The following is an 18222-nucleotide window of genomic DNA, read 5'->3' as shown; positions in this document are numbered from 1 at the left end:
TGAGAAAAGGTTGGCCTGTTTTTTTACTTGAGTTTGAGGTTTGGAAATACATTTTTTAAAATATGAATGAACAACACATTTATATCTCTGAATTTACTTTAATTTTTTTTCTTGTCTTTTAATTCACTATTGGTTACTCATCTACATCTGTATGTGCATTTTCAGATAATTGGTTGGGGTATAGTGGTAACACCTTACGTATTAATGAATTATATAAGTAAATCTTCAATCAGGTTATATTTTAGTACTTAAAGTAGACTTTCTTGGTAAAATATTTAGTTAACACTGAATTTTGTGCTCATATTTTGCAGATGTTCTGAAGTTAATAAGTATAAGCTTTATCCCTGGATCCATCAGTTTAGCAATAACCGAAGGTCAGCTGATCAGATTCGACCCATCTTTTTCCCTGATGTTGATCCCCACAGTCTTCCTCCTGGTTCTAATTTTTCTATGACAGCAGGAGATTTTCAGGAGATCTACTCAGAATGCAGTAAGTCCAAAACAAGCATTTAAAAGTTTTTGTTCTTTAGTCTAAATTTAATGAGCTGATTTTATACTAAGTCAAATTATTGGTCATTCATTGACAAGTTAGGATATTTTCAAAGTCCTGTATAAGGAAATGATGGGAAATACAAAGTACAAGATCCCACCATTAAAAAATATAGACTCTGCTGTCTATTAATATAAGACAATATGTGAAAAAAGTTCATGAATAATGAATACAGTAAAGGTAAAAGATTAGTGTGGGAAAGGAGACTTTTGTAGAGTGAAGGCTGTGACTTCAAGAATAGGGAGGCAGGGGTACCTGGGGGGCTCAGTCGGTTAAGTGTCTGCCTTTGACTCAGGTCACTCTTCCATGATCCTGGGATCAAGTCCCGCATTGGGCCCCCAGCTCAGCTGAGACCCTGCTTCTCCCTCTCCCTCTGCTGTTCCCCTTGCTTGTGCGCACTCACTCTCTTCTCTCTGTCAAATAAATAAAAATGTAAAAAAAAAAAAGGCGGGGGGGAGGCAGAGGTAGGAAGATATAAATGAATAAGGTAATTAGGGATGGTGGGACAGTCCGACTGGGAGGGAAAGGGAGGTTGGTTTGCTAGTTTAATGGGAGATATGTCTAGAAAAGGTAGATTGGTTCTAGGCTGTGGAAGAACTTTACAATCAGGCTATCAAGTTGGGACTTCACCTTGAAAAACTGTTGAAGTTTCAGCTAGCATTAGAGAAAAGGAGATGGTAATGGAGAGAGGGGTGGTCGGGGAGTGGATTGGCGGTAAAAGGAACAAGAAAAATAGTATCCTTAGAGGTCAGCGAGATCAATCATTCAACAAATATTTACTGGAGCATCTAAGTCCCAGGTATGTTCTAGGCATGGGAAAGAGAGCAGTGAACAAAGCAAAGCTCCTGGTCACAGGGAATCTGTTCCAATAGGGAGAGAGGGGCAGTAACAAATTTAGTAATGTAAGGAGGAGTACTAAGGCAGGGTAACGGGGGTACGGAGTGACTGGGGAGAGGCTGCTGTTTATAGAGTTACAAGGGAAGGCTCCCTAAGCAGACTTTCAAAAAAAAAAAAAAATGCTGAGCAGAGTACCTCAAAAAAGTGAAGAGGCAAACCATTAGCTATTTGCGGGGAGATGTTGCAGACAGAAGCAGTGGCAAGGGCAGGTGAATTTAGGATGGGGAGGGTGCTTGTTCTGCTGAAGGAAAAGCAAGAGGCCACTTTGGCTGGGATGAAATGAGCAGTGGCGCAGCGGGAGATCAGATTGGGGAGGATTTGGTGAGGCTGACTTTGATTGTACTCAGAGAAGTCGGAAGCCATTGGAGGGACTTGAGCAGGGGAGTAATGAGATAGTCAAGCTTTTGTTTATTTTTCCCTGAACTCTGACATTGAAAACCTGTATTCCAAAGGTAGAAAGAGAGAGATGGAAAATGTTAGGTGCTGGGGATAGGCCAGAGAGCGAGTTCTCAAGAGAGAGGTGACATAATGGAAGACATCACTTAGGCGAGTACAGGTGACCTTGTTCTGCAGCAGGGCTTGGGAGAGCAGATGATGCAGGTCATCCTCGGTGGGATCAGTGCCTTCACAGCGCTGAGATTTGTAGAATCCAGCCTCTGTCCCTGTGCCCAGTCACGGCCTCCACAGGGCACTGACAGCCTCGTTCCCCTGTTCCACTGGTGATTATCTGAAGTACTAATGAATAGTCTAAGTATTTTTATGCCATTTGTTTCTCACTTGGCAACAAGTGCATATGGCCTTTCTGAAACTTGCCAGAATTGGTGGTTAACAGTGGCTTAAATCAGTTTAAAATTCAAATGACAATTACTTCATCTTAACCCATTTGAAATGAAGGCTAGACATTGAGTAGATTTACAAACAAAACTCTTACAGGTACATTTGGTAAAGATACCTAGTTATATAGGCTATCAAAATGGTTTCCAAGTTGATTGTCAAATTATTAGTAAAAACTTTCATGAACTGCAAAGCATCTCATAAATGATTGTTGGGTTACCCTAACTTCAGTGTTAACTGGACGAGTTTAGCTTCTGTATTCTGGTTAAATGAGATATTCATAATCTGTAAGAGGTAACATTTGTAGAAGTAATTAAAAGAAAAGGCAGCCTAACATAATGAATGTAGTAATGTGGTTTTCCTCGAATAGATACCTGGGACTGTATTGCTACCTGTTTCTTCATAGACACAGCTCACAATGTCATTGATTATATTGACACAATATGGAAAATACTCAAGCCAGGTGGAATTTGGATAAATCTAGGTAAGTTCCTCAGTGCTTATTAGAATCTTATACGTGAACCTGAGTACTTCTAGCTGTTCTCTGTTTGGTAAGTTTACGGTACCAAATATTCATAAAGGTTATAGTTATGTTGTATAGTTTCCTTTAGACTGTATCCCAGTTAGTGTGGAGTCCTCTGAAAGCAGTGCAAGCCCTAAGAGATAGCAAACAGGTTTGAGTCTGTGGCCTTCAGAATGGGTCTAGTCTTGTTGGGTTCTGTCATGTGCTCTTTTTTTAATGGCTGAGTTTCACCACAGATTTTGCCGTTAGGACTAAGACCAAAGATAGAAGTAGGTCTTTTCAAACTTCTGTTTAGAGTGTCATGGGACAAATGAGAGTGGCTATAAAATGCAACTGTAATATGAAAGTTATCCCAAACCTTAGGTCCTCTTTCTAAGGAGTCACTTACTTAAATTTTTCTAAAAATTTCCCAAGGAATGATTGAAACATGATACATATAACCCTTGAACAGCGTGGGCCTTAGGGATGCTGACCCCTTGCACAATCAGAAATCTGCGTATAACTTTTGACTCCCCAAAAACTTAACTACAGAGAGCCACATAGCCTGCTGTTGACCAGAAGCCTACTGATAACATAAACAATTAGCGTGTATTTTGCCTACTACGGTAGACTGTCTACAGTATTCTATACTGTATATACTGTGTGCATATCTGTATACTGTGTATATTGTATAGTGTATTCTTAAAGTAAGCTAGAGAAAAGAATGTTATTAAAATCATAAGAAGGAGAAAATACATTGACGGTAGTAAGCTGTGTTTATCAACAAAACAAAACGTGTAGAAGTGGACCTGTGTAGTTTGAACCGGTGATGTTCAAGGTCAACTGCATTACCACTGTGGGTGAGCAGACACCTTACTGAATCACAAAACAACCCTAGGTTGAAATGGTATTTCTACTGTTTCATAGTTGGAGAGTCTGATCTTGCTGTAAGTAACTAGCAGTGGGGTCTTGGAGCTTACACGTATGGCAGAGACAGCCTCACAGCCCAGAACCAACCGCCTGAATGCCTAACCAGCTAGTTCTGCAGGCACATCCTGGGTCTAACGTTCTTATTAATTATGTGATTAATATTTCTGACCTTGGTTACTGAGTTAGGGGAAGGTTTTGTATATTTCCAAAGTTTCTTAGAAACTTTTCTCTTTTAGCTTTTATCTTAATTGGTTTATTAATATTTTATTAAGTTATATAATAACAGTAATTATAACTGCCCGGAACAAATAAAATTGCTCCTCATAAGCACACTGTTTGATAAGAGCAGACATGCTGGGCTGCACTGTGATCTGTCACAGGCTTCAGAGGTAATAGGACACTTGGGTCTGGGGGAAGGTCAGTTCGGAGAGCTGCTACTCTTCATACCACAGAGTTCCGAAACAATTGGGAGCATTGGAATAATGGAGAGGCATAGACCTTAAAAGTAGTTATTTGAGAGGTCAGTACTTTCCAAATCAAATTCTTCACATGTGTAAGCTGAGGTTACAAAATGATGATTGGATCATTGGATCAATCAGAGTGGATTTTTCCTCACTCCTGGTGTGCTGTGGGCGTCTGTTCGGAAGAGCGTTCTCACTCTGCATGCCGCGTCCTCGTCCTTTACGACACGTGACTCCCAGCGCGGCTCCTCCTGCTCTTGCATTTCCCAGTCTGCATCTCTGGTCCAAGCCACTGTGTGCCAACTGGGATACTGCGACATCCAGGAAAACCCCTTGTCTTTTCGGGTCCATCGTGGATGCAGATGCCCCCAAGCAGAAGCGCTCCTTTACCCCTCCTCTTCCTCACCGTCTGCACGCGGTCACTCCACAAGGCCCGTCTCCTGAAACTGCTCTGTAGGTCTTGAAGCTTCTGTGCCAGGGTTCCTCAGCTCTGGCACCATTGGCATTCGGGGCTGGATGGTTCTTCATGTGGAGGCTGTGGAGAGGGAGGGTTGCCTGCGGCCAGGGCGGTGGTGAGCGGCATCCCTGGCTTCTGCTGGTTCCACTGCAGCAGGACCTCCTCAGGTGTGAGGACGGGAATGCAGAATCCGCCCAGCTGAGAACCACTGTTCCAGCTCAGCTCCTTCCTTAGTTCAGGCCCTCATCCCTGCTTGCCCGGTGACTGCAGTGGTTCTGGTGGGGAACCCCCACCTTCAAGTTGTCTCAAGTCTTCTGCGCCTCGTTTAGTCCTCCGTATGCTGCCACCAGGGGGATCCTCCCGACACCTGAATCTGTCTGTCACACTCCCTACATACAGTTCTAGCTTTCGAGATACCCAGAACTCTTCAGGATTAGGCAGAGTGCCCTTTGTGGTCTTTGTGTCTGAGCTTCGTTATTTCTGTTCTGTACCACCCTGGCCCTGCCCAGAGACACCCGCCTCTGACCTAGAGAGCCCATTCTCTTCCCTCTCTTCTCATGTTGCCTCTTTCTTAGATGCTCTTAACACTCAGCGGAGGTGATCCTTTCAGGTTGGAGTACATGTTTGTTGTATTCCTCTTTTATCTTCTCGCACAATCCGTGACCATTTAACACAACACGGTGTGGCCCCCGATACGTTTTGTTTCCTCTGGTAGTCGTGAGCTCAGTGAGGGCCGGAAGCTGATGCTGGCTCTTTTCCTCCCGCAGAGCCCGACACCCAGCGGCTCTTCAGTGACTGGTGTGTGTGTGTGAGTGTATTGTTTCAAAGTTGGAAAGCGGAAGAGACGTCATGTTAAGTTGCCACAGAAGGTTGGCTGCCAGGAGACAGGACAGAGTGGCATTTCTGTCAGTAAATTCATAACATTCCCATGGTTTTGGTGTCAGTCCTGTGGGCCTCAAAAAATAATTTCATCTGTAAGCTGAGAGTGCATCAACCCCTGGGGGACAATTTCACCCCAACTGTGGTGATGTAAGACCGGATCGTCAGCACATTCATAGAAAATGAGAACGGTCCCTCTCAGCCGTAGTGGAATACTAAGAAGCTACATTGGAAGTTAAATTACAGTGAAGATGTTGTCTATGTCCTATGAAATCACAAGTGGGAATATTGTTAATTTAAAAAATTTCTTTAAGGGGCGCCTGGGTGGCTCACTGGGTTAAAGCCTCTGCCTTCGGCTCGGGTCATGATCCCAGGGTCCTGGGATCGAGCCCTGAATTGGGCTCTCTGCTCAGCAGGGAGCCTGCTTCCTCCTCTGTCTCTGCCTGCCTCTCTGCCTACTTGTGATCTCGGTCTGTCAAATAAATGAATAAATAAATCTTTAAAAAAAAATCTCTTTAAGGGGATCTGAAGTACTCTAATATTCCTCAGGTTAGGGAAAGCTAGTGAGAGTGAGCTTTTTAAGGAAACTGTTTGCATGTATCCTCTGGGAAAGTCTGTTATTAGCAAAATGTAGAAGAGTGCCTGTGCATCCTGTTCCTCAGCTTTTCATGGTGACCCTTAAAGACGTCTGTGTAATTTATGGTGAAAACTGCGTGTGGGTGTGCATATGTGTGAGCTGGTGTATTTGTAGTCCAGCAGTGGAGGGCAGGCAATTAGCAGATGAAATCTAATTTCGTCTGGAAGAATAAACACGTTAAAGTACTAAAAAGAAAGACTCGCAGTCTTTTCCTTCCTATGAAGGGGAAAAAACCCAGTTCTTCCCTACAGTGTATTTCTTCCTCATGTGTCTCCTTTATTCCTCATATAGTAAAACACCCATACTCTGACACATCTGGTTACCAAATGTAAGTTTTCCCACCACAAGAGTTCTCTGTGACACCAGCTGGGTGCCCCCCACTTTAACTCCTGATACGGTCTACCTGGAGATAATGTGAGATACCACAGGGGAAGGGGTCAGTCTCACAGGACCCTCTCCCCTATTTCCCACAACTTCAGCCGCTAGTCCAAAGCTGTCACTTGTGCTTCCGACCAACTGTAGATCTGTGGGCTGCAGATTGGAGGTTCCAGTGAGCCCCTCTTTTGGGTGTGATTGCTAGAGTGTCTCATGGAACTTAGCGAAACACGTAGGTTGACCATTTTCTTAAAGGATGTGAAGGATCCAGAGGAACATCCAGATGGAAGAGGAGCGTAGGGCAGAGTATCTGGGAAGGGGTGTGGAGCTTCCATGCTCTGTCCCGGGGTTGCCACTCTCCCAGCACCTGCACATGTTCATCCAGTAGCTCTCTGGACTCTGTGCTCTTGGGATTTAGTGGAGGCTTGATGAGCCATTCCATTTTTAAGCACTTCTCCCTTCTCAAGACATTATTGGGGCAGGGCTGAAACTCCAACCTTCTGATCATGGGTTGGTGTTTTTGGTGACCAGCCCTCACTGAATGTAGTCTCATTAGAACCAAAGGTGCTTCTGTCACCCACGAATTATGAGTTTCAGGAGCCCTGTGTCAGGGACCAGAGTCACAGGCCTAATATTTGAACAAAAGATGCTCCTAGTGTTCTTATCACTTAGGAAATTACGAGGGTTTCGGGAGCTTTTTGCCAGAAACGAGTGTGTATATTTTCTGTCATCTTGCAAGTACCAAAGCAGATCTTTATAAAGTGTAAGGAGTCTTATCAAATTTTAAAGCATCATAAAGCTGAATGTTTTTTGAAACATGAGAGGTTTCCTGTAAAAGGTAGATAGCTGACACATTATCTCCTTTACACCCTGAGACCTTGTTGCAGTGGTTGTAAAAATAGAAAAAGGGTCCAAAAACAATGACAGAGAATGGCAAGGAGGTCATTAGGAGGCAACAAAATGTAACCTTTTTTTCAGATGGGGTAGCTGGATAAGTTTTGCAAAACACCCAGTGTGAACAACCAGTTGACCTGCAGTAACCCTGGAAAATGACTGGCTATATGGAGGATCTGGAATAATCCTGGAATATGAGTGACTATATGGGGAAAAAAAGAAGTTGAAGATCTACGTATGGAGGCCCATGGACCCCTATAACTAGGGAACCAAGTTCCAGTCCATGCTCAGGCAAAGACCAGAAGTTTAATTTACTGGAAAAAGTGAATGGGAAAGAATAAAATTTATGAAGGCATGACCTAGTAGAGAGTGAGGATGAGATGTAGGACATAAAAGAAGGATATTGGTTAAGTCAGCTTTGGAAAATGAGCAGGCAGTAACCACCACCGCCCCCCCCCCCCCCCCCCGCCCCGACCTGCCCCCACAGTAGCTCCTTGCCCAGCCTGTACAATTTTTTGCTGAGGTGTGAGTGCCCGCTCTTTTGTTTTGAACAATTGCAAGCCATGTTTCTTTAAGTGGGCATTTCAAGATAGCTACTACAAGCTTTCTTCTCGTTAATGTGTACTGTATATTTTTCTGTATTTTAAACCTTTTCTCTTTGTTTTAGATGTATCTTAGGAACAGCATAGTTACATTTTGTTAACCAATCTAACAGTCTCTGTCTCTTAACTGGAATTTTTAGAACCTTAAGGATATAAATGGTTTAAGTTAACTTGTCCCAGATTTGGCACGTAGGGCCCCCTTCCCCTGTGTCCATTTGACATCGCCTCCTTTCTGGCATCACCACTGTTCCAGGCTCTTCTTGTATTCTCTCTGCCAGGCCCTGAGAGTAGCCACCCTACCCCCCGACAAAGGATCCCTGGTTCTTTTTAATAGAGAATAGTACATAGAAACATTAGGTTGATTGTACTTGTAGAAGGCTGAAATACGCACAAAGATGTTTGTTGAAGTACCATCTGTAATAGATTGTAAAAAATACTCAACTGGAATGGTTCTCTTTGGGTGGTAAAATTAGAGCTGTGTAACTGTACATTCACTGCTCTGCTGGGCATTGTGGTGAACTCACAAGAAACTGAAGATGTGTGCCTTTACTCATGTAGCTTATAATCTGGTTAAAAAGTGTGGATTACATGAAAAATAATCAGTGAGCAAAGCCATACTACATTACATGAATTTTAAAGTAGATTATATTAAGAGAGTGAGCAGTAGAGCTGGAAACTTAGATGGATTATATTAAAACTTGCTTTCAGTAAGGTTTGGGAGCATGGCTAAAGCTTGCATTGGGAAGTTGGAGCTCTCTAGGTGGAACACAACGTGAAGAGAGGTATAATATGACCTGAGTATGTAAAAATTCCTGGGGTGTTTAGATCTTAAGAAGACAGTAATGCTGGAGGCTCTTAAAATAATGGAGCAGGAACATCACACACTTTAGAGCTGGACCGACTGCTCTGGGGCTCTTCGTGTTTATAATAGGGCTTCAAAGGCTTCGGGATGGTCTAGGACACAGCAGTGCTCAGTAAATGGTAGTTGCTGTCATTTTTGCTAGTCCTAATAAAACTAACAGGGAGTTAAGCTTGACAGAATAGTTTGATGGTGAACCATTGTTTTCTTCTGAAAAGAGTACTAACATATATATTCATAGTCATTTTTCCTAGTGGTTTATGTAGGGTAAGAAAAGAGGAGAGGAAGAAAAACGTTTTAACGTTTAGTAAGTATGTTCCACAGAGTGATAAGCCTTTTAGGAGGAGAAACTGTCCTGTTGTTACTCTTAATTCCTGTGATTAGCACATTGTATGAGGGGAAGGGGACGTGAGATGGGCACTGGACTTACAGTTAAGCCAATGAAAGGAAAAGAGAAGATTGTTTAGGTTAGTCCTAAAGTAATATGAATGATAGTGTGGCCTGGACGAGGCTGATGACGGACTGGGCAGAACGTGAGAGACTGAAAGCCTGGAGACTCTGGTTGGAGTCAGGTGATAGTTCTTGGATACATGGAATGAGAGAATAGTAAAGGGGGAATGTCATTTTAAAAAGCTGTGGTTGCTGTCACTGACTGAACGCCTTCTCTGTGCCAAGTGTACTGGGTGTTGCAGAGCTGGGGACGGGTCCACAGGCCCACGATCAGTGAGTGTTAGAGCTAGGATGTGAGTTGTGCACTTAAAGAGCCAGATCTGGTGTCACGTCTTCCTTCCAGGAAACCTTGCCTATAACTTCCCGCCATGTGCACACACTCTCTTAGACCTAGGCTAGCTTGAGGACCCTTCTGTTTACACCTGATAACACAGTCTGCAGCTGCAGTTGTGCATTTACTTAAGGAATTACAATTACAGTATACTTTCGGAATTTAGGGACTTCGCATTCTCTGATCAGGTACTCCCTCAGTAACCCCGGAGTTACAGGTGTAAGGCTCATATGTGGAGAATCACAGTGCAGCCCTGGTGTGCCACAGGGACTCCCTCCCCACCAGTGTAGGCCCAGCACTCAAATGGGCCAAAGTTTCAGGGGTTTGGACACATGCCCTTGGCAGATGTAAAGGTTCTCTTCTCCTTTTTGTTTCACCTACTACCCATCTTATAATTCAGTTTGGAGTTCCACCACAGCAACTAGTGCATGTTTATATTTAAGTAATTCATTCATAATATCTTTAAACCATAGGTCCTCTACTGTACCACTTTGAAAATTTGGCAAATGAACTTTCCATAGAATTGAGCTATGAAGATATAAAAAACGTCGTTCTGCAGTATGGATTCCAGGTGGAGGTAAGGATGGGATGACGTTTCACTTCCAGTGCTCTTAGGAATGGGAATATCATGACAGTTCCTGACTTGACTTCTTAATTGTTCTCTCATCCACAAAGTGAAAATAATAGTTGGCTTTTAGAATTATGAGGCTTTGGCATAGTGTGTAGGTAAATGGGAAACTGTAATCCCTGATGTCATCAGTCAGCTCTCAGTCCATGGCAGCTTCCCGTTCTCAACAGTGTCGGCCCTGGTAGACAGGCAGATACCAAACCCACGAGCGTCTGGAGGAGCAGACGGAGCGGGGAGGGCAGTGACAGAATTCACTGTGTGTACTTCTGTAGTGTTCAGTCTTTTTTATCATGTGATTATAAGGTTTTATGACACTTTGACTTGTGTTTTAGTTGTATGTTTATTTAAAAGCATTTCATTCATTAAAAAAATAAACAACAGATTTGTTCTTAAAAATGAAGAGAAGCAATGTAACAGAGTCATGGAGAGCTCCAGCTCTTATTATTGGTGTGACCATGAGCAATCTGTTCTTTGTAAAGTGCGATTACTAATAATGCCAATCTTAAGGGGGTATGTGTATGTAAGAAGTCAATAGAGTACGTTTGCAGTGGTACCTGTCACAAGTACTGTTTGTATTATACTCATGGTCATCATCATCATTATGATTATTGTTTGCATTCCAGGTGGAAAAAGAATCTGTCTTGTCAACATATACTGTGAATGATCTCTCCATGATGAAATACTACTATGAATGTGTCTTGTTTGTGGTCCGTAAACCACAGTAACGTTTTCAAGTGGTATCAGCAGGAAAAGAGTTTGATAAGAGCAAATCCTGAAATAAACAACTCAAAATCAACTATCCCAATGACAGGACACAACCTCAAATCAGTGGTGCCTTCTTATTCCTAACAAAATTTAGAAATAGCGTCTATTTTCTTAATACATCTATCGCTTTTTCAGAAATATACTATGCCATGCATATTTGTACTACAAAAGTAAAAATGGAGGAAATGTCTTCAAGTATACATTTTCCCTGAAGCCCAGAATTGTCTTTCAGTAGAGAAAACTTTATCTCCAGTGGTCTTCATGAAGCTGTCTGTTGCAAGTCTGCCATATTAATGACTACTAGTATTGAAGTCCCCCCAAATCTTTGTTTTGTGTGCATTGCACATATTATTTTTAGAAGAGTCTGAGGATCCTCTGTCACATTCAGCATCTGGAATTGGGACTTCGTTTGCTTTGGACCTAAGCAATCCATTCATAAAATGTGTGTGTGTCCTTTTAATCACTCAAATTATTTTTTTTTCTAGCTCAGCTGAATTTAGAGAAGCGTCAACCATTTCATTTTTATGAAATGCTGAATTTAATAAGATCACAGGCCAGTAAAATGCATTTAAGCATTCAAGTAACTGAGAGTCTTTGGGGGCATACTAACCTGAACATTATTTGAAAGCATACTCATCATGAATCACTCTGAAATGTATGAGATCTGAACACTCTTAAGTGAGGCACAAAAACCTTTATTCAAGGTACTGCTCAGAAAATGGGGAAATAATAAAATCTCCCATTTGAAATGTATGATTTTAAACTAGAAGTGAATACAGTTTGTCAGTGAATGTTTACAATAATGTCTTTTCTTTAAATTACCTGGATCACAAAAGCAAGCACTTTTTTTTTTTTTTTTTTTTTTCCCAATAAACTGTCATGATGGTATTACCGTGGGGAAATTCTGAATATGAAATTCAGGGATAACTTACTGCCCGTAGTCTGTGTCTTCAATATTGTAAGCAGCAGCCATTCATGTAATTTTAGATTAACACCAATTTTGTTCCCTGATAGCTGGAGTTAAAACAGTATATGCTGCTTTAAATTTCTACCTCTAGCAGATCTTTTCTATTGGAGGGAGTTTTCCTTTATATATTTTTTTTATGTTTATTATTTTGTTTCTAGTAGCTTGGAAAGCAGAGATGACTGATGTTGTAACCTTTTCTTGGGAAAAGGAAGTACTCTTGTTAGATATTTTCACAGGTGATTATGATGGCATTAAATGACCTCTGTGGCAATTTGAATTAGACTTAATCTCAATAATGTGCTGTAGGATTAATGTCATGTTCTAATAGGAAAACTTACTTGTGAATCTTTAGGCCTTTTTTGTTAGGTTGGGGGAGTCCACGCAATTTGGCATCTTATTAGTAGGAGCTTTTCCGTGGACAGTGAGGGAGCGCTTATGGCCTTTGCTCCTGTTATGCAGTAAAGGGCTCTGTGAAGTTTATTTGACTTGCTAAATTCTGGAGGTCTTAACCTCTTGAGTTTAAAAAAAAAAAACAAAACCAAAAACTATTTCTCTTTTTTGTGTCTCCCTCTACCCCCAATACTTGGCAGATGTTCAGTTATTAGAATTTTCATTAACTACCATGTGAATGAATTTTCAGTTAATTGGTAGGGGGGAAAGTCCAAATTTGTTTTTGTTTCAGGAAAAAAAAAAGTTTAAAAGGATCCTAAGTATTTAAAAAATCCACTGAAAGGAAAGGAATACAGGCTGTTTTTGAGTAATGTCGAAAGGCTTTTTATTCACTGACTGGTATTCACTGTTTTACTTGTATCAGATCAAACGATCTTGTTTTTTCTCATAGAGGCAAAAATATATTGGTAGCAAGGTCTCAGCTTTATTACTTAAAATTTTGGCTATCAGGTTTTATTCTTTAATAATATTACTTATATTTCTAAATTACAGCTTAGCTTTTCATTAATTCTGAAATCAGTTATTTCATTTGTTTTTAACTTCTCCTATCATGACTACTGTTTTTCAAATATTCTACATAAATCTGCATCACTTTTTTCCTCATTGCTTTTGTAGTTAATATATTCAAAACTTGAAAATTGTGGTATCAGTCAATAATAGAAGTGTCACTGGAGGATTTAATTTTCTATTTCTTATGTGTAGTCCTAGCTACTAAAGTATATAAGCCTTGAAATTTTTTGTTCTAATTCCTTATATTAGCTCGATATACAAATGTTTTCATTTTCATAAAGCAGGAGGAGATAGGTCATTGTGCTTGCTCCCCCCCCCTTTTTCCATATTCTGAAGCGGTGCAGGTTAGGGTATTTTAATCAAGTGAGCAAGATGGGAAATGTAAAATATAAAGAGAAGCTGTATAAATCACAGTATAAAATTATGAAGTTTGGGAACTGTAAAATGTACTGTATTTATATGTAATTCTCATTCTAAAAGTTGCCACAAAGGCTGAATTGGAAGCTTCATGTCTGCATGAAATTTCCTATATTTTTAACATGTATGATGGACTTAATTTTTCTTGAATATTAAAGTCTGCCAATTGCTACGAAACAGTATTTGCTTGGTTGTTTCCATCTAAGTCAGTAGACGTGGGAATTTGAATCCTTATCCTTAGATGAGCTTATTCTTATATGCTTCTAGAAAGTCAATAATAAGAGTACTTGGTCTTTGAGTATGTTAGGCCTTAATACTATTTAATCTTGGTCTTTGGTTTTGTTAAATAACAGAAAGTAACTCTAAAGGACACCAGTACAAGAGAGTTCCAGGACCAGCTATTAGTAGCAGAACCGATGGACTTGGCGCTTACTCTGGGTTTGTTCCCCTGAACTGTTGTTTCCCATCTCAGGCAAGATGCTCTGAGTGTGTTGCCTCATCTGTAAGAGGATTGATACCACTTACTTCAGAGGGTTTAAGACAGTCATGTGCTGCTGTGTGCGGTATCCTATGTGAAAGCACCTGGTAGATAGACAATGTAATTTCACTCTGTGTTGACTGCTGGATGATAGAAAAAGTGATAGAAAAAGATGAAGATAAGTCCCAGGACATTAGTTTTAATGTTATGGTGAAAAAAAAAAAAGTTTCAGTGGAATCCTGGGGGGATTCAAAGATGACAGGTATGTATGTATCGATTCTTGAATATTAAAGTTTGCTGGGAATTGTAAAGAAATTAAAATGGTAGGTAACGGGAGAGAAGGCACAGACAAAACTTAATGGAGGGTTACTCTCACTTGTAGAAACTTGCTAGTACCTGCCTCTTATAGAGTTGGATTATTTCTCTTGGATACACAGAAGCAGAATCATCCAGCCAGCCAAAATCATGTGCATTTTCAGTCAACTTGCCTTTCAAAATGATGAACATTTTCCATGCCACTGATAGTGTTTTGGAATAACTTTGCATCCATTCTCTGGCCAGTACTAGGTTTTGCTAAACTTGTCATTTTTGGCAGTATGACAGGAAAAAGTATCCAATTTTAATATTCATTTCTTTAACTATTACAGAAGTTGAACAATTTATTTAAGTGTAGTGCCCAAAGAGAGGTATCTTTAATCTGCCAGTCTAGGTTTTCAGCTGGTATACCAGACAGGTCATTGGCAACCATCCAAAAGTTCATAAAACTGTGTCGAGCTCCATCAGTGGGAGGTCTGGCCAGTCTCAGAGCGCTTTGAGTTCTAGCTACTGATAGGAAGGACCTGTTTCTGGATTTACTGGGCCGCCACTGAGGCCTGAGTGGCTACAGCGCATTGGACCCTGCTAGGTTTCAACATAGCCAACTGGGGATCTAGGCCCAGGAGATCAGCTAATGTCTGTGAGTCCAGAGTCCCATTGAACCAACGACTTTGCTTTAGGTGGCAGAGTGGGGCATTAAGTTTACCTCCAAAGGAATAGCTGCCCTTTTCTCATAGCACCAAAAAGCTGCTAGGGCTAGGCCAGCTACACCCTTGAATATGCTATTTGTTTTGACTTGGAAGGCTTGTTGGGTCCTTTTCACTTTGGTAGTCATCAAGTCCAAACAGACTCTCCTCCAAATGAGAACATCAAACCCAACGAGGCATTCAGTCTCAAAAGCTTAGTAGCAGATTAATAACTTCCTTCTTTTGTACAAAGGTGTCTTTGGTGATTGTCTGGCATTTGATTCCGTTGTAGTACTTGGCTATGCCTGTGAGAATTTAGGCAGCCAGTAAGTCTTTGAAGCTGTGGGTTCTCTCTCCTGGAGTTCAGTATTATCTCTGCTGGACCACCCAGGAAGGAACAGCCCTTGACCGTGACCCTTCAGTGGAAGGAAATGTGCAGCGAATGATACATCAGATCCATGATACATGTACTGAATTGGCCCAAAGGGCCTCAGGGAGAGGTTATTTTTGAGGTATCTGACTCCTTAGGAAAAACAACTGCGATTTTTCTTTTTTTTTCAGACCTGAACCTAGGTCATTACAAAGGCTTTACCTGGCAGGTTCATGGAACAAAGCTGGCCTCGCTGGACCAGACTTGCTGCACTGCAGTCTCTAGTGGGACTTACAGTCAAAAATGCAGGCTCCTATGCACAGCGGCAGCCCTGGCCCAGTGCCTGTCAGCAGCTTTGGGATAAGCCTTCCTCAGGTGCCTCTGCTGACACCTGCTAATAGGAGCAGGGAAAGGGAAAAATTTGGAAACCACATTTCTATACTCCCACTCAGTACTTTACCCACTCCTAGGTCCTCCTCCTCTTCCACCCCACCCTCCAGGTCTGCAAGCTTGCAGGAGCCTGTCTGGACTTCCTTTAGCAATGAAACCACTGCCATGTCTGTGCAGACCCTGCTGACCCCTGACTGGTGTGCTGTCCCAGGATGAAAATGGAGCAGAAGCTCCCTGTGGTTTGACTGTGAGTTTAGTCTTGGCTTCTTGTATTCACTGCTTAGCCACCAGCTCTCCCTGGCTCAGATGAGCCGCTAACAATTTTCTACACCTTCCTTCCCATCACAAGCCCTGTCCATACTATCAGTTCAGTTCAAGTGTCTTTCCCCTATAGGATTACAGAACCAAGAAGTTTAACACGTGCATTATGGGCTACAGCACAGCAGCCAGGAGACCAAGTTGCCTCCAGCTGGGAGGCAAGTCCACGGAGACGGGGAGGAAATGGTGGGAGGGAAGCCTGATGTTCTCCATTGACCTGACTCCAGAGTTAATGTCCGAGCAGGACGCTGCTTCCTCCCCCGTGTGCTTCCAGCATCCAATGCATGCCCAGCCCCTAGGGCCCTTTACTTGGTGCTCGAGCACATGCCATTGTGCTGTCCAGCCCAGTCTTCTAGCTTTGGCCATCCTGGCACCCAGAGCCCCAACTTCACTGCCAGCCACGTTTGGCTGTGGCAAGACTTTGCACTGATAGGCAAGCCTTCTTCCTCACTTTCGAGGGGCCACCTACACTCAGTTCAACCAAACGGCCGTCTGTTTTCAGGTCCTCTGTATTGAATAGCAGATTCCTCATTGCTGACTTTAATCTCAGTTGAGGACTCTGTCAGCAGATGCAGCCTTATTGCCTCTGGCTGGGGCTACAGGGCTTGCTACTCTATGGTGATAACATCCCTATCTCTTCCTCCTGGGAAGAGTGAGCAAATTTGGGTGACTTATCTCAAACCCACCTGCAGCTGTTCATCACTACAGAACACAAGGGCGTCATTACTTTCATGCCATATTAACCATGTAGGTAAGAGGATCTGCTGCTGTATCCTAGAATTTCTCATATTCCTGAACTGGCCTGTAGGACCTTGTCTTTCCAAATCTGGAATACCAAGTCTGTCAGCATCCCAGACTTGTCAGCAAAACTGTGGAGTCTGGGGCTTGGTCTTAACCCTTTTGACAAGTGAGTGACTTAGCCTATTTCATGCATGCTGCCAGAAGACAGGAGAAGTTACACAAAAGTAGAGGGGTCCTGTGTGCCCTCCAGCTTTCACCCCAAAGTAACATTTCACATAACTACAAGACAGTAATCAAAACCATGAAATGGACATTGGCATGATTCTGTTACTGAACTATAGATCTTGAAGCATGCCAGTTTTTGCAAGCACTTATTAAAAAATCCTACTTTTCAACTTTACGATTTATTTCTAAAATGGGTTTCTTATTGATAGTATGTACCTAGATCTTGCCTTTTTATTCATTCTGATTGTCTTTTTTTGTTGTTGTTGTCTTGTAATTGGGTATTTAAACCATTTACATTTTATTTTTTTTTAATTTTTTTTAAAGATTTTATTTATTTATTTGAGAGAGAGACAGTGAGAGAGAGCGTGAGTGAGGAGAAGGTGAGAGGGAGAAGCAGACTCCCCATGCAGCTGAGAGCCTGATGTGGGACTTGATCCCGGGACTCCGGGATCATGACCTGAGCCGAAGGCAGTCGTCCAACCAACTGAGCCACCCAGGCGTCCCTAAACCATTTACATTTTAAAGCAATTATTGACATGGGTGAATTTAAACCTACCATTTTGCTAGTTTTCTACTTGTTCCATTTCTTCTTTTTTCCTCCTTTCTCATTTATTTCTGGACTTATTTTCTTGATTTCATCTCCACTACCGGCTTATGAGTTACAGCTCTTTACAAAAAGAAGTTTCAGTGGTTTCCTTAGGGCTTCCAATATACATTGTTATTCTCAGTCCACCTTCAAAGTGTTATACCACTGAATATATAGTTGTATTACCACTCCTCCAATATACTTCCAATTCCTTCCTTCCAGCATTCCTGCTATTGTCACACATTTTACTTTAATGTGCATAATAAACCCCAGAATACATGGTTACTATTTATGCTTTAACTGAATTCTTTTGTAGCAATAAAAACAGAAATATATTTTTTACTTATCTTCATTTTTATAGTTTCTGGTGTGTGCTGCTTTAAAGATTTCTCTACAGATTCTCTCTCTCTTTATATTTTAAAGATTTTATTTATTTATTTGACAGCGACAGAGATCACAAGTAGGCAGAGAGAGAGAGAGGGAAGCAGGCTCCCCACTGAGCAGACAGCCCGATGCGATACGATGCCATACGATGCGATACGGTACTCGATCCCAGGACCCTGAGATCATGACCTGAGCTGAAGGCAGAGGCTTTAACCCATTGAGCCACCCAGGTGCCCCTCTAAAGATTCTCTTGATAACCTCTCCCTTCAGTGTAGCCTCATTCCTCTCCCTCCTGAAGTGTGGGCTGCAGTGGCTCACTTCTAATGAAGAGACA

At 41.8% G+C, this 18222-nt stretch overlaps 1 protein-coding gene across 2 annotated transcripts in view; it reads left to right on the top strand.

The window, feature by feature from the left end:
- The window catches only part of CARNMT1 (carnosine N-methyltransferase 1), a 41107-nt gene extending 27530 nt beyond the window's left edge, over positions 1-13577 (top strand). For both annotated transcript variants that reach the window (XM_047698653.1, XM_047698654.1), the window contains exons 5-8: positions 312-490; positions 2652-2765; positions 10132-10235; positions 10910-13577. In XM_047698653.1, coding sequence (XP_047554609.1) covers positions 312-490; positions 2652-2765; positions 10132-10235; positions 10910-11011 — 499 coding nt within the window. In that variant the 3' untranslated portion in view covers positions 11012-13577. The remainder of the gene's footprint in view (positions 1-311; positions 491-2651; positions 2766-10131; positions 10236-10909) is intronic.
- The last annotated feature ends 4645 nt before the right edge of the window (positions 13578-18222 follow it).

This window comes from Lutra lutra, chromosome 13 (genome assembly GCF_902655055.1).
Source record: "Lutra lutra chromosome 13, mLutLut1.2, whole genome shotgun sequence".
In the NCBI taxonomy this organism is placed as follows: Eukaryota; Metazoa; Chordata; class Mammalia; order Carnivora; family Mustelidae; genus Lutra; species Lutra lutra.
This window is presented reverse-complemented; position numbering and strand designations above follow the sequence as displayed.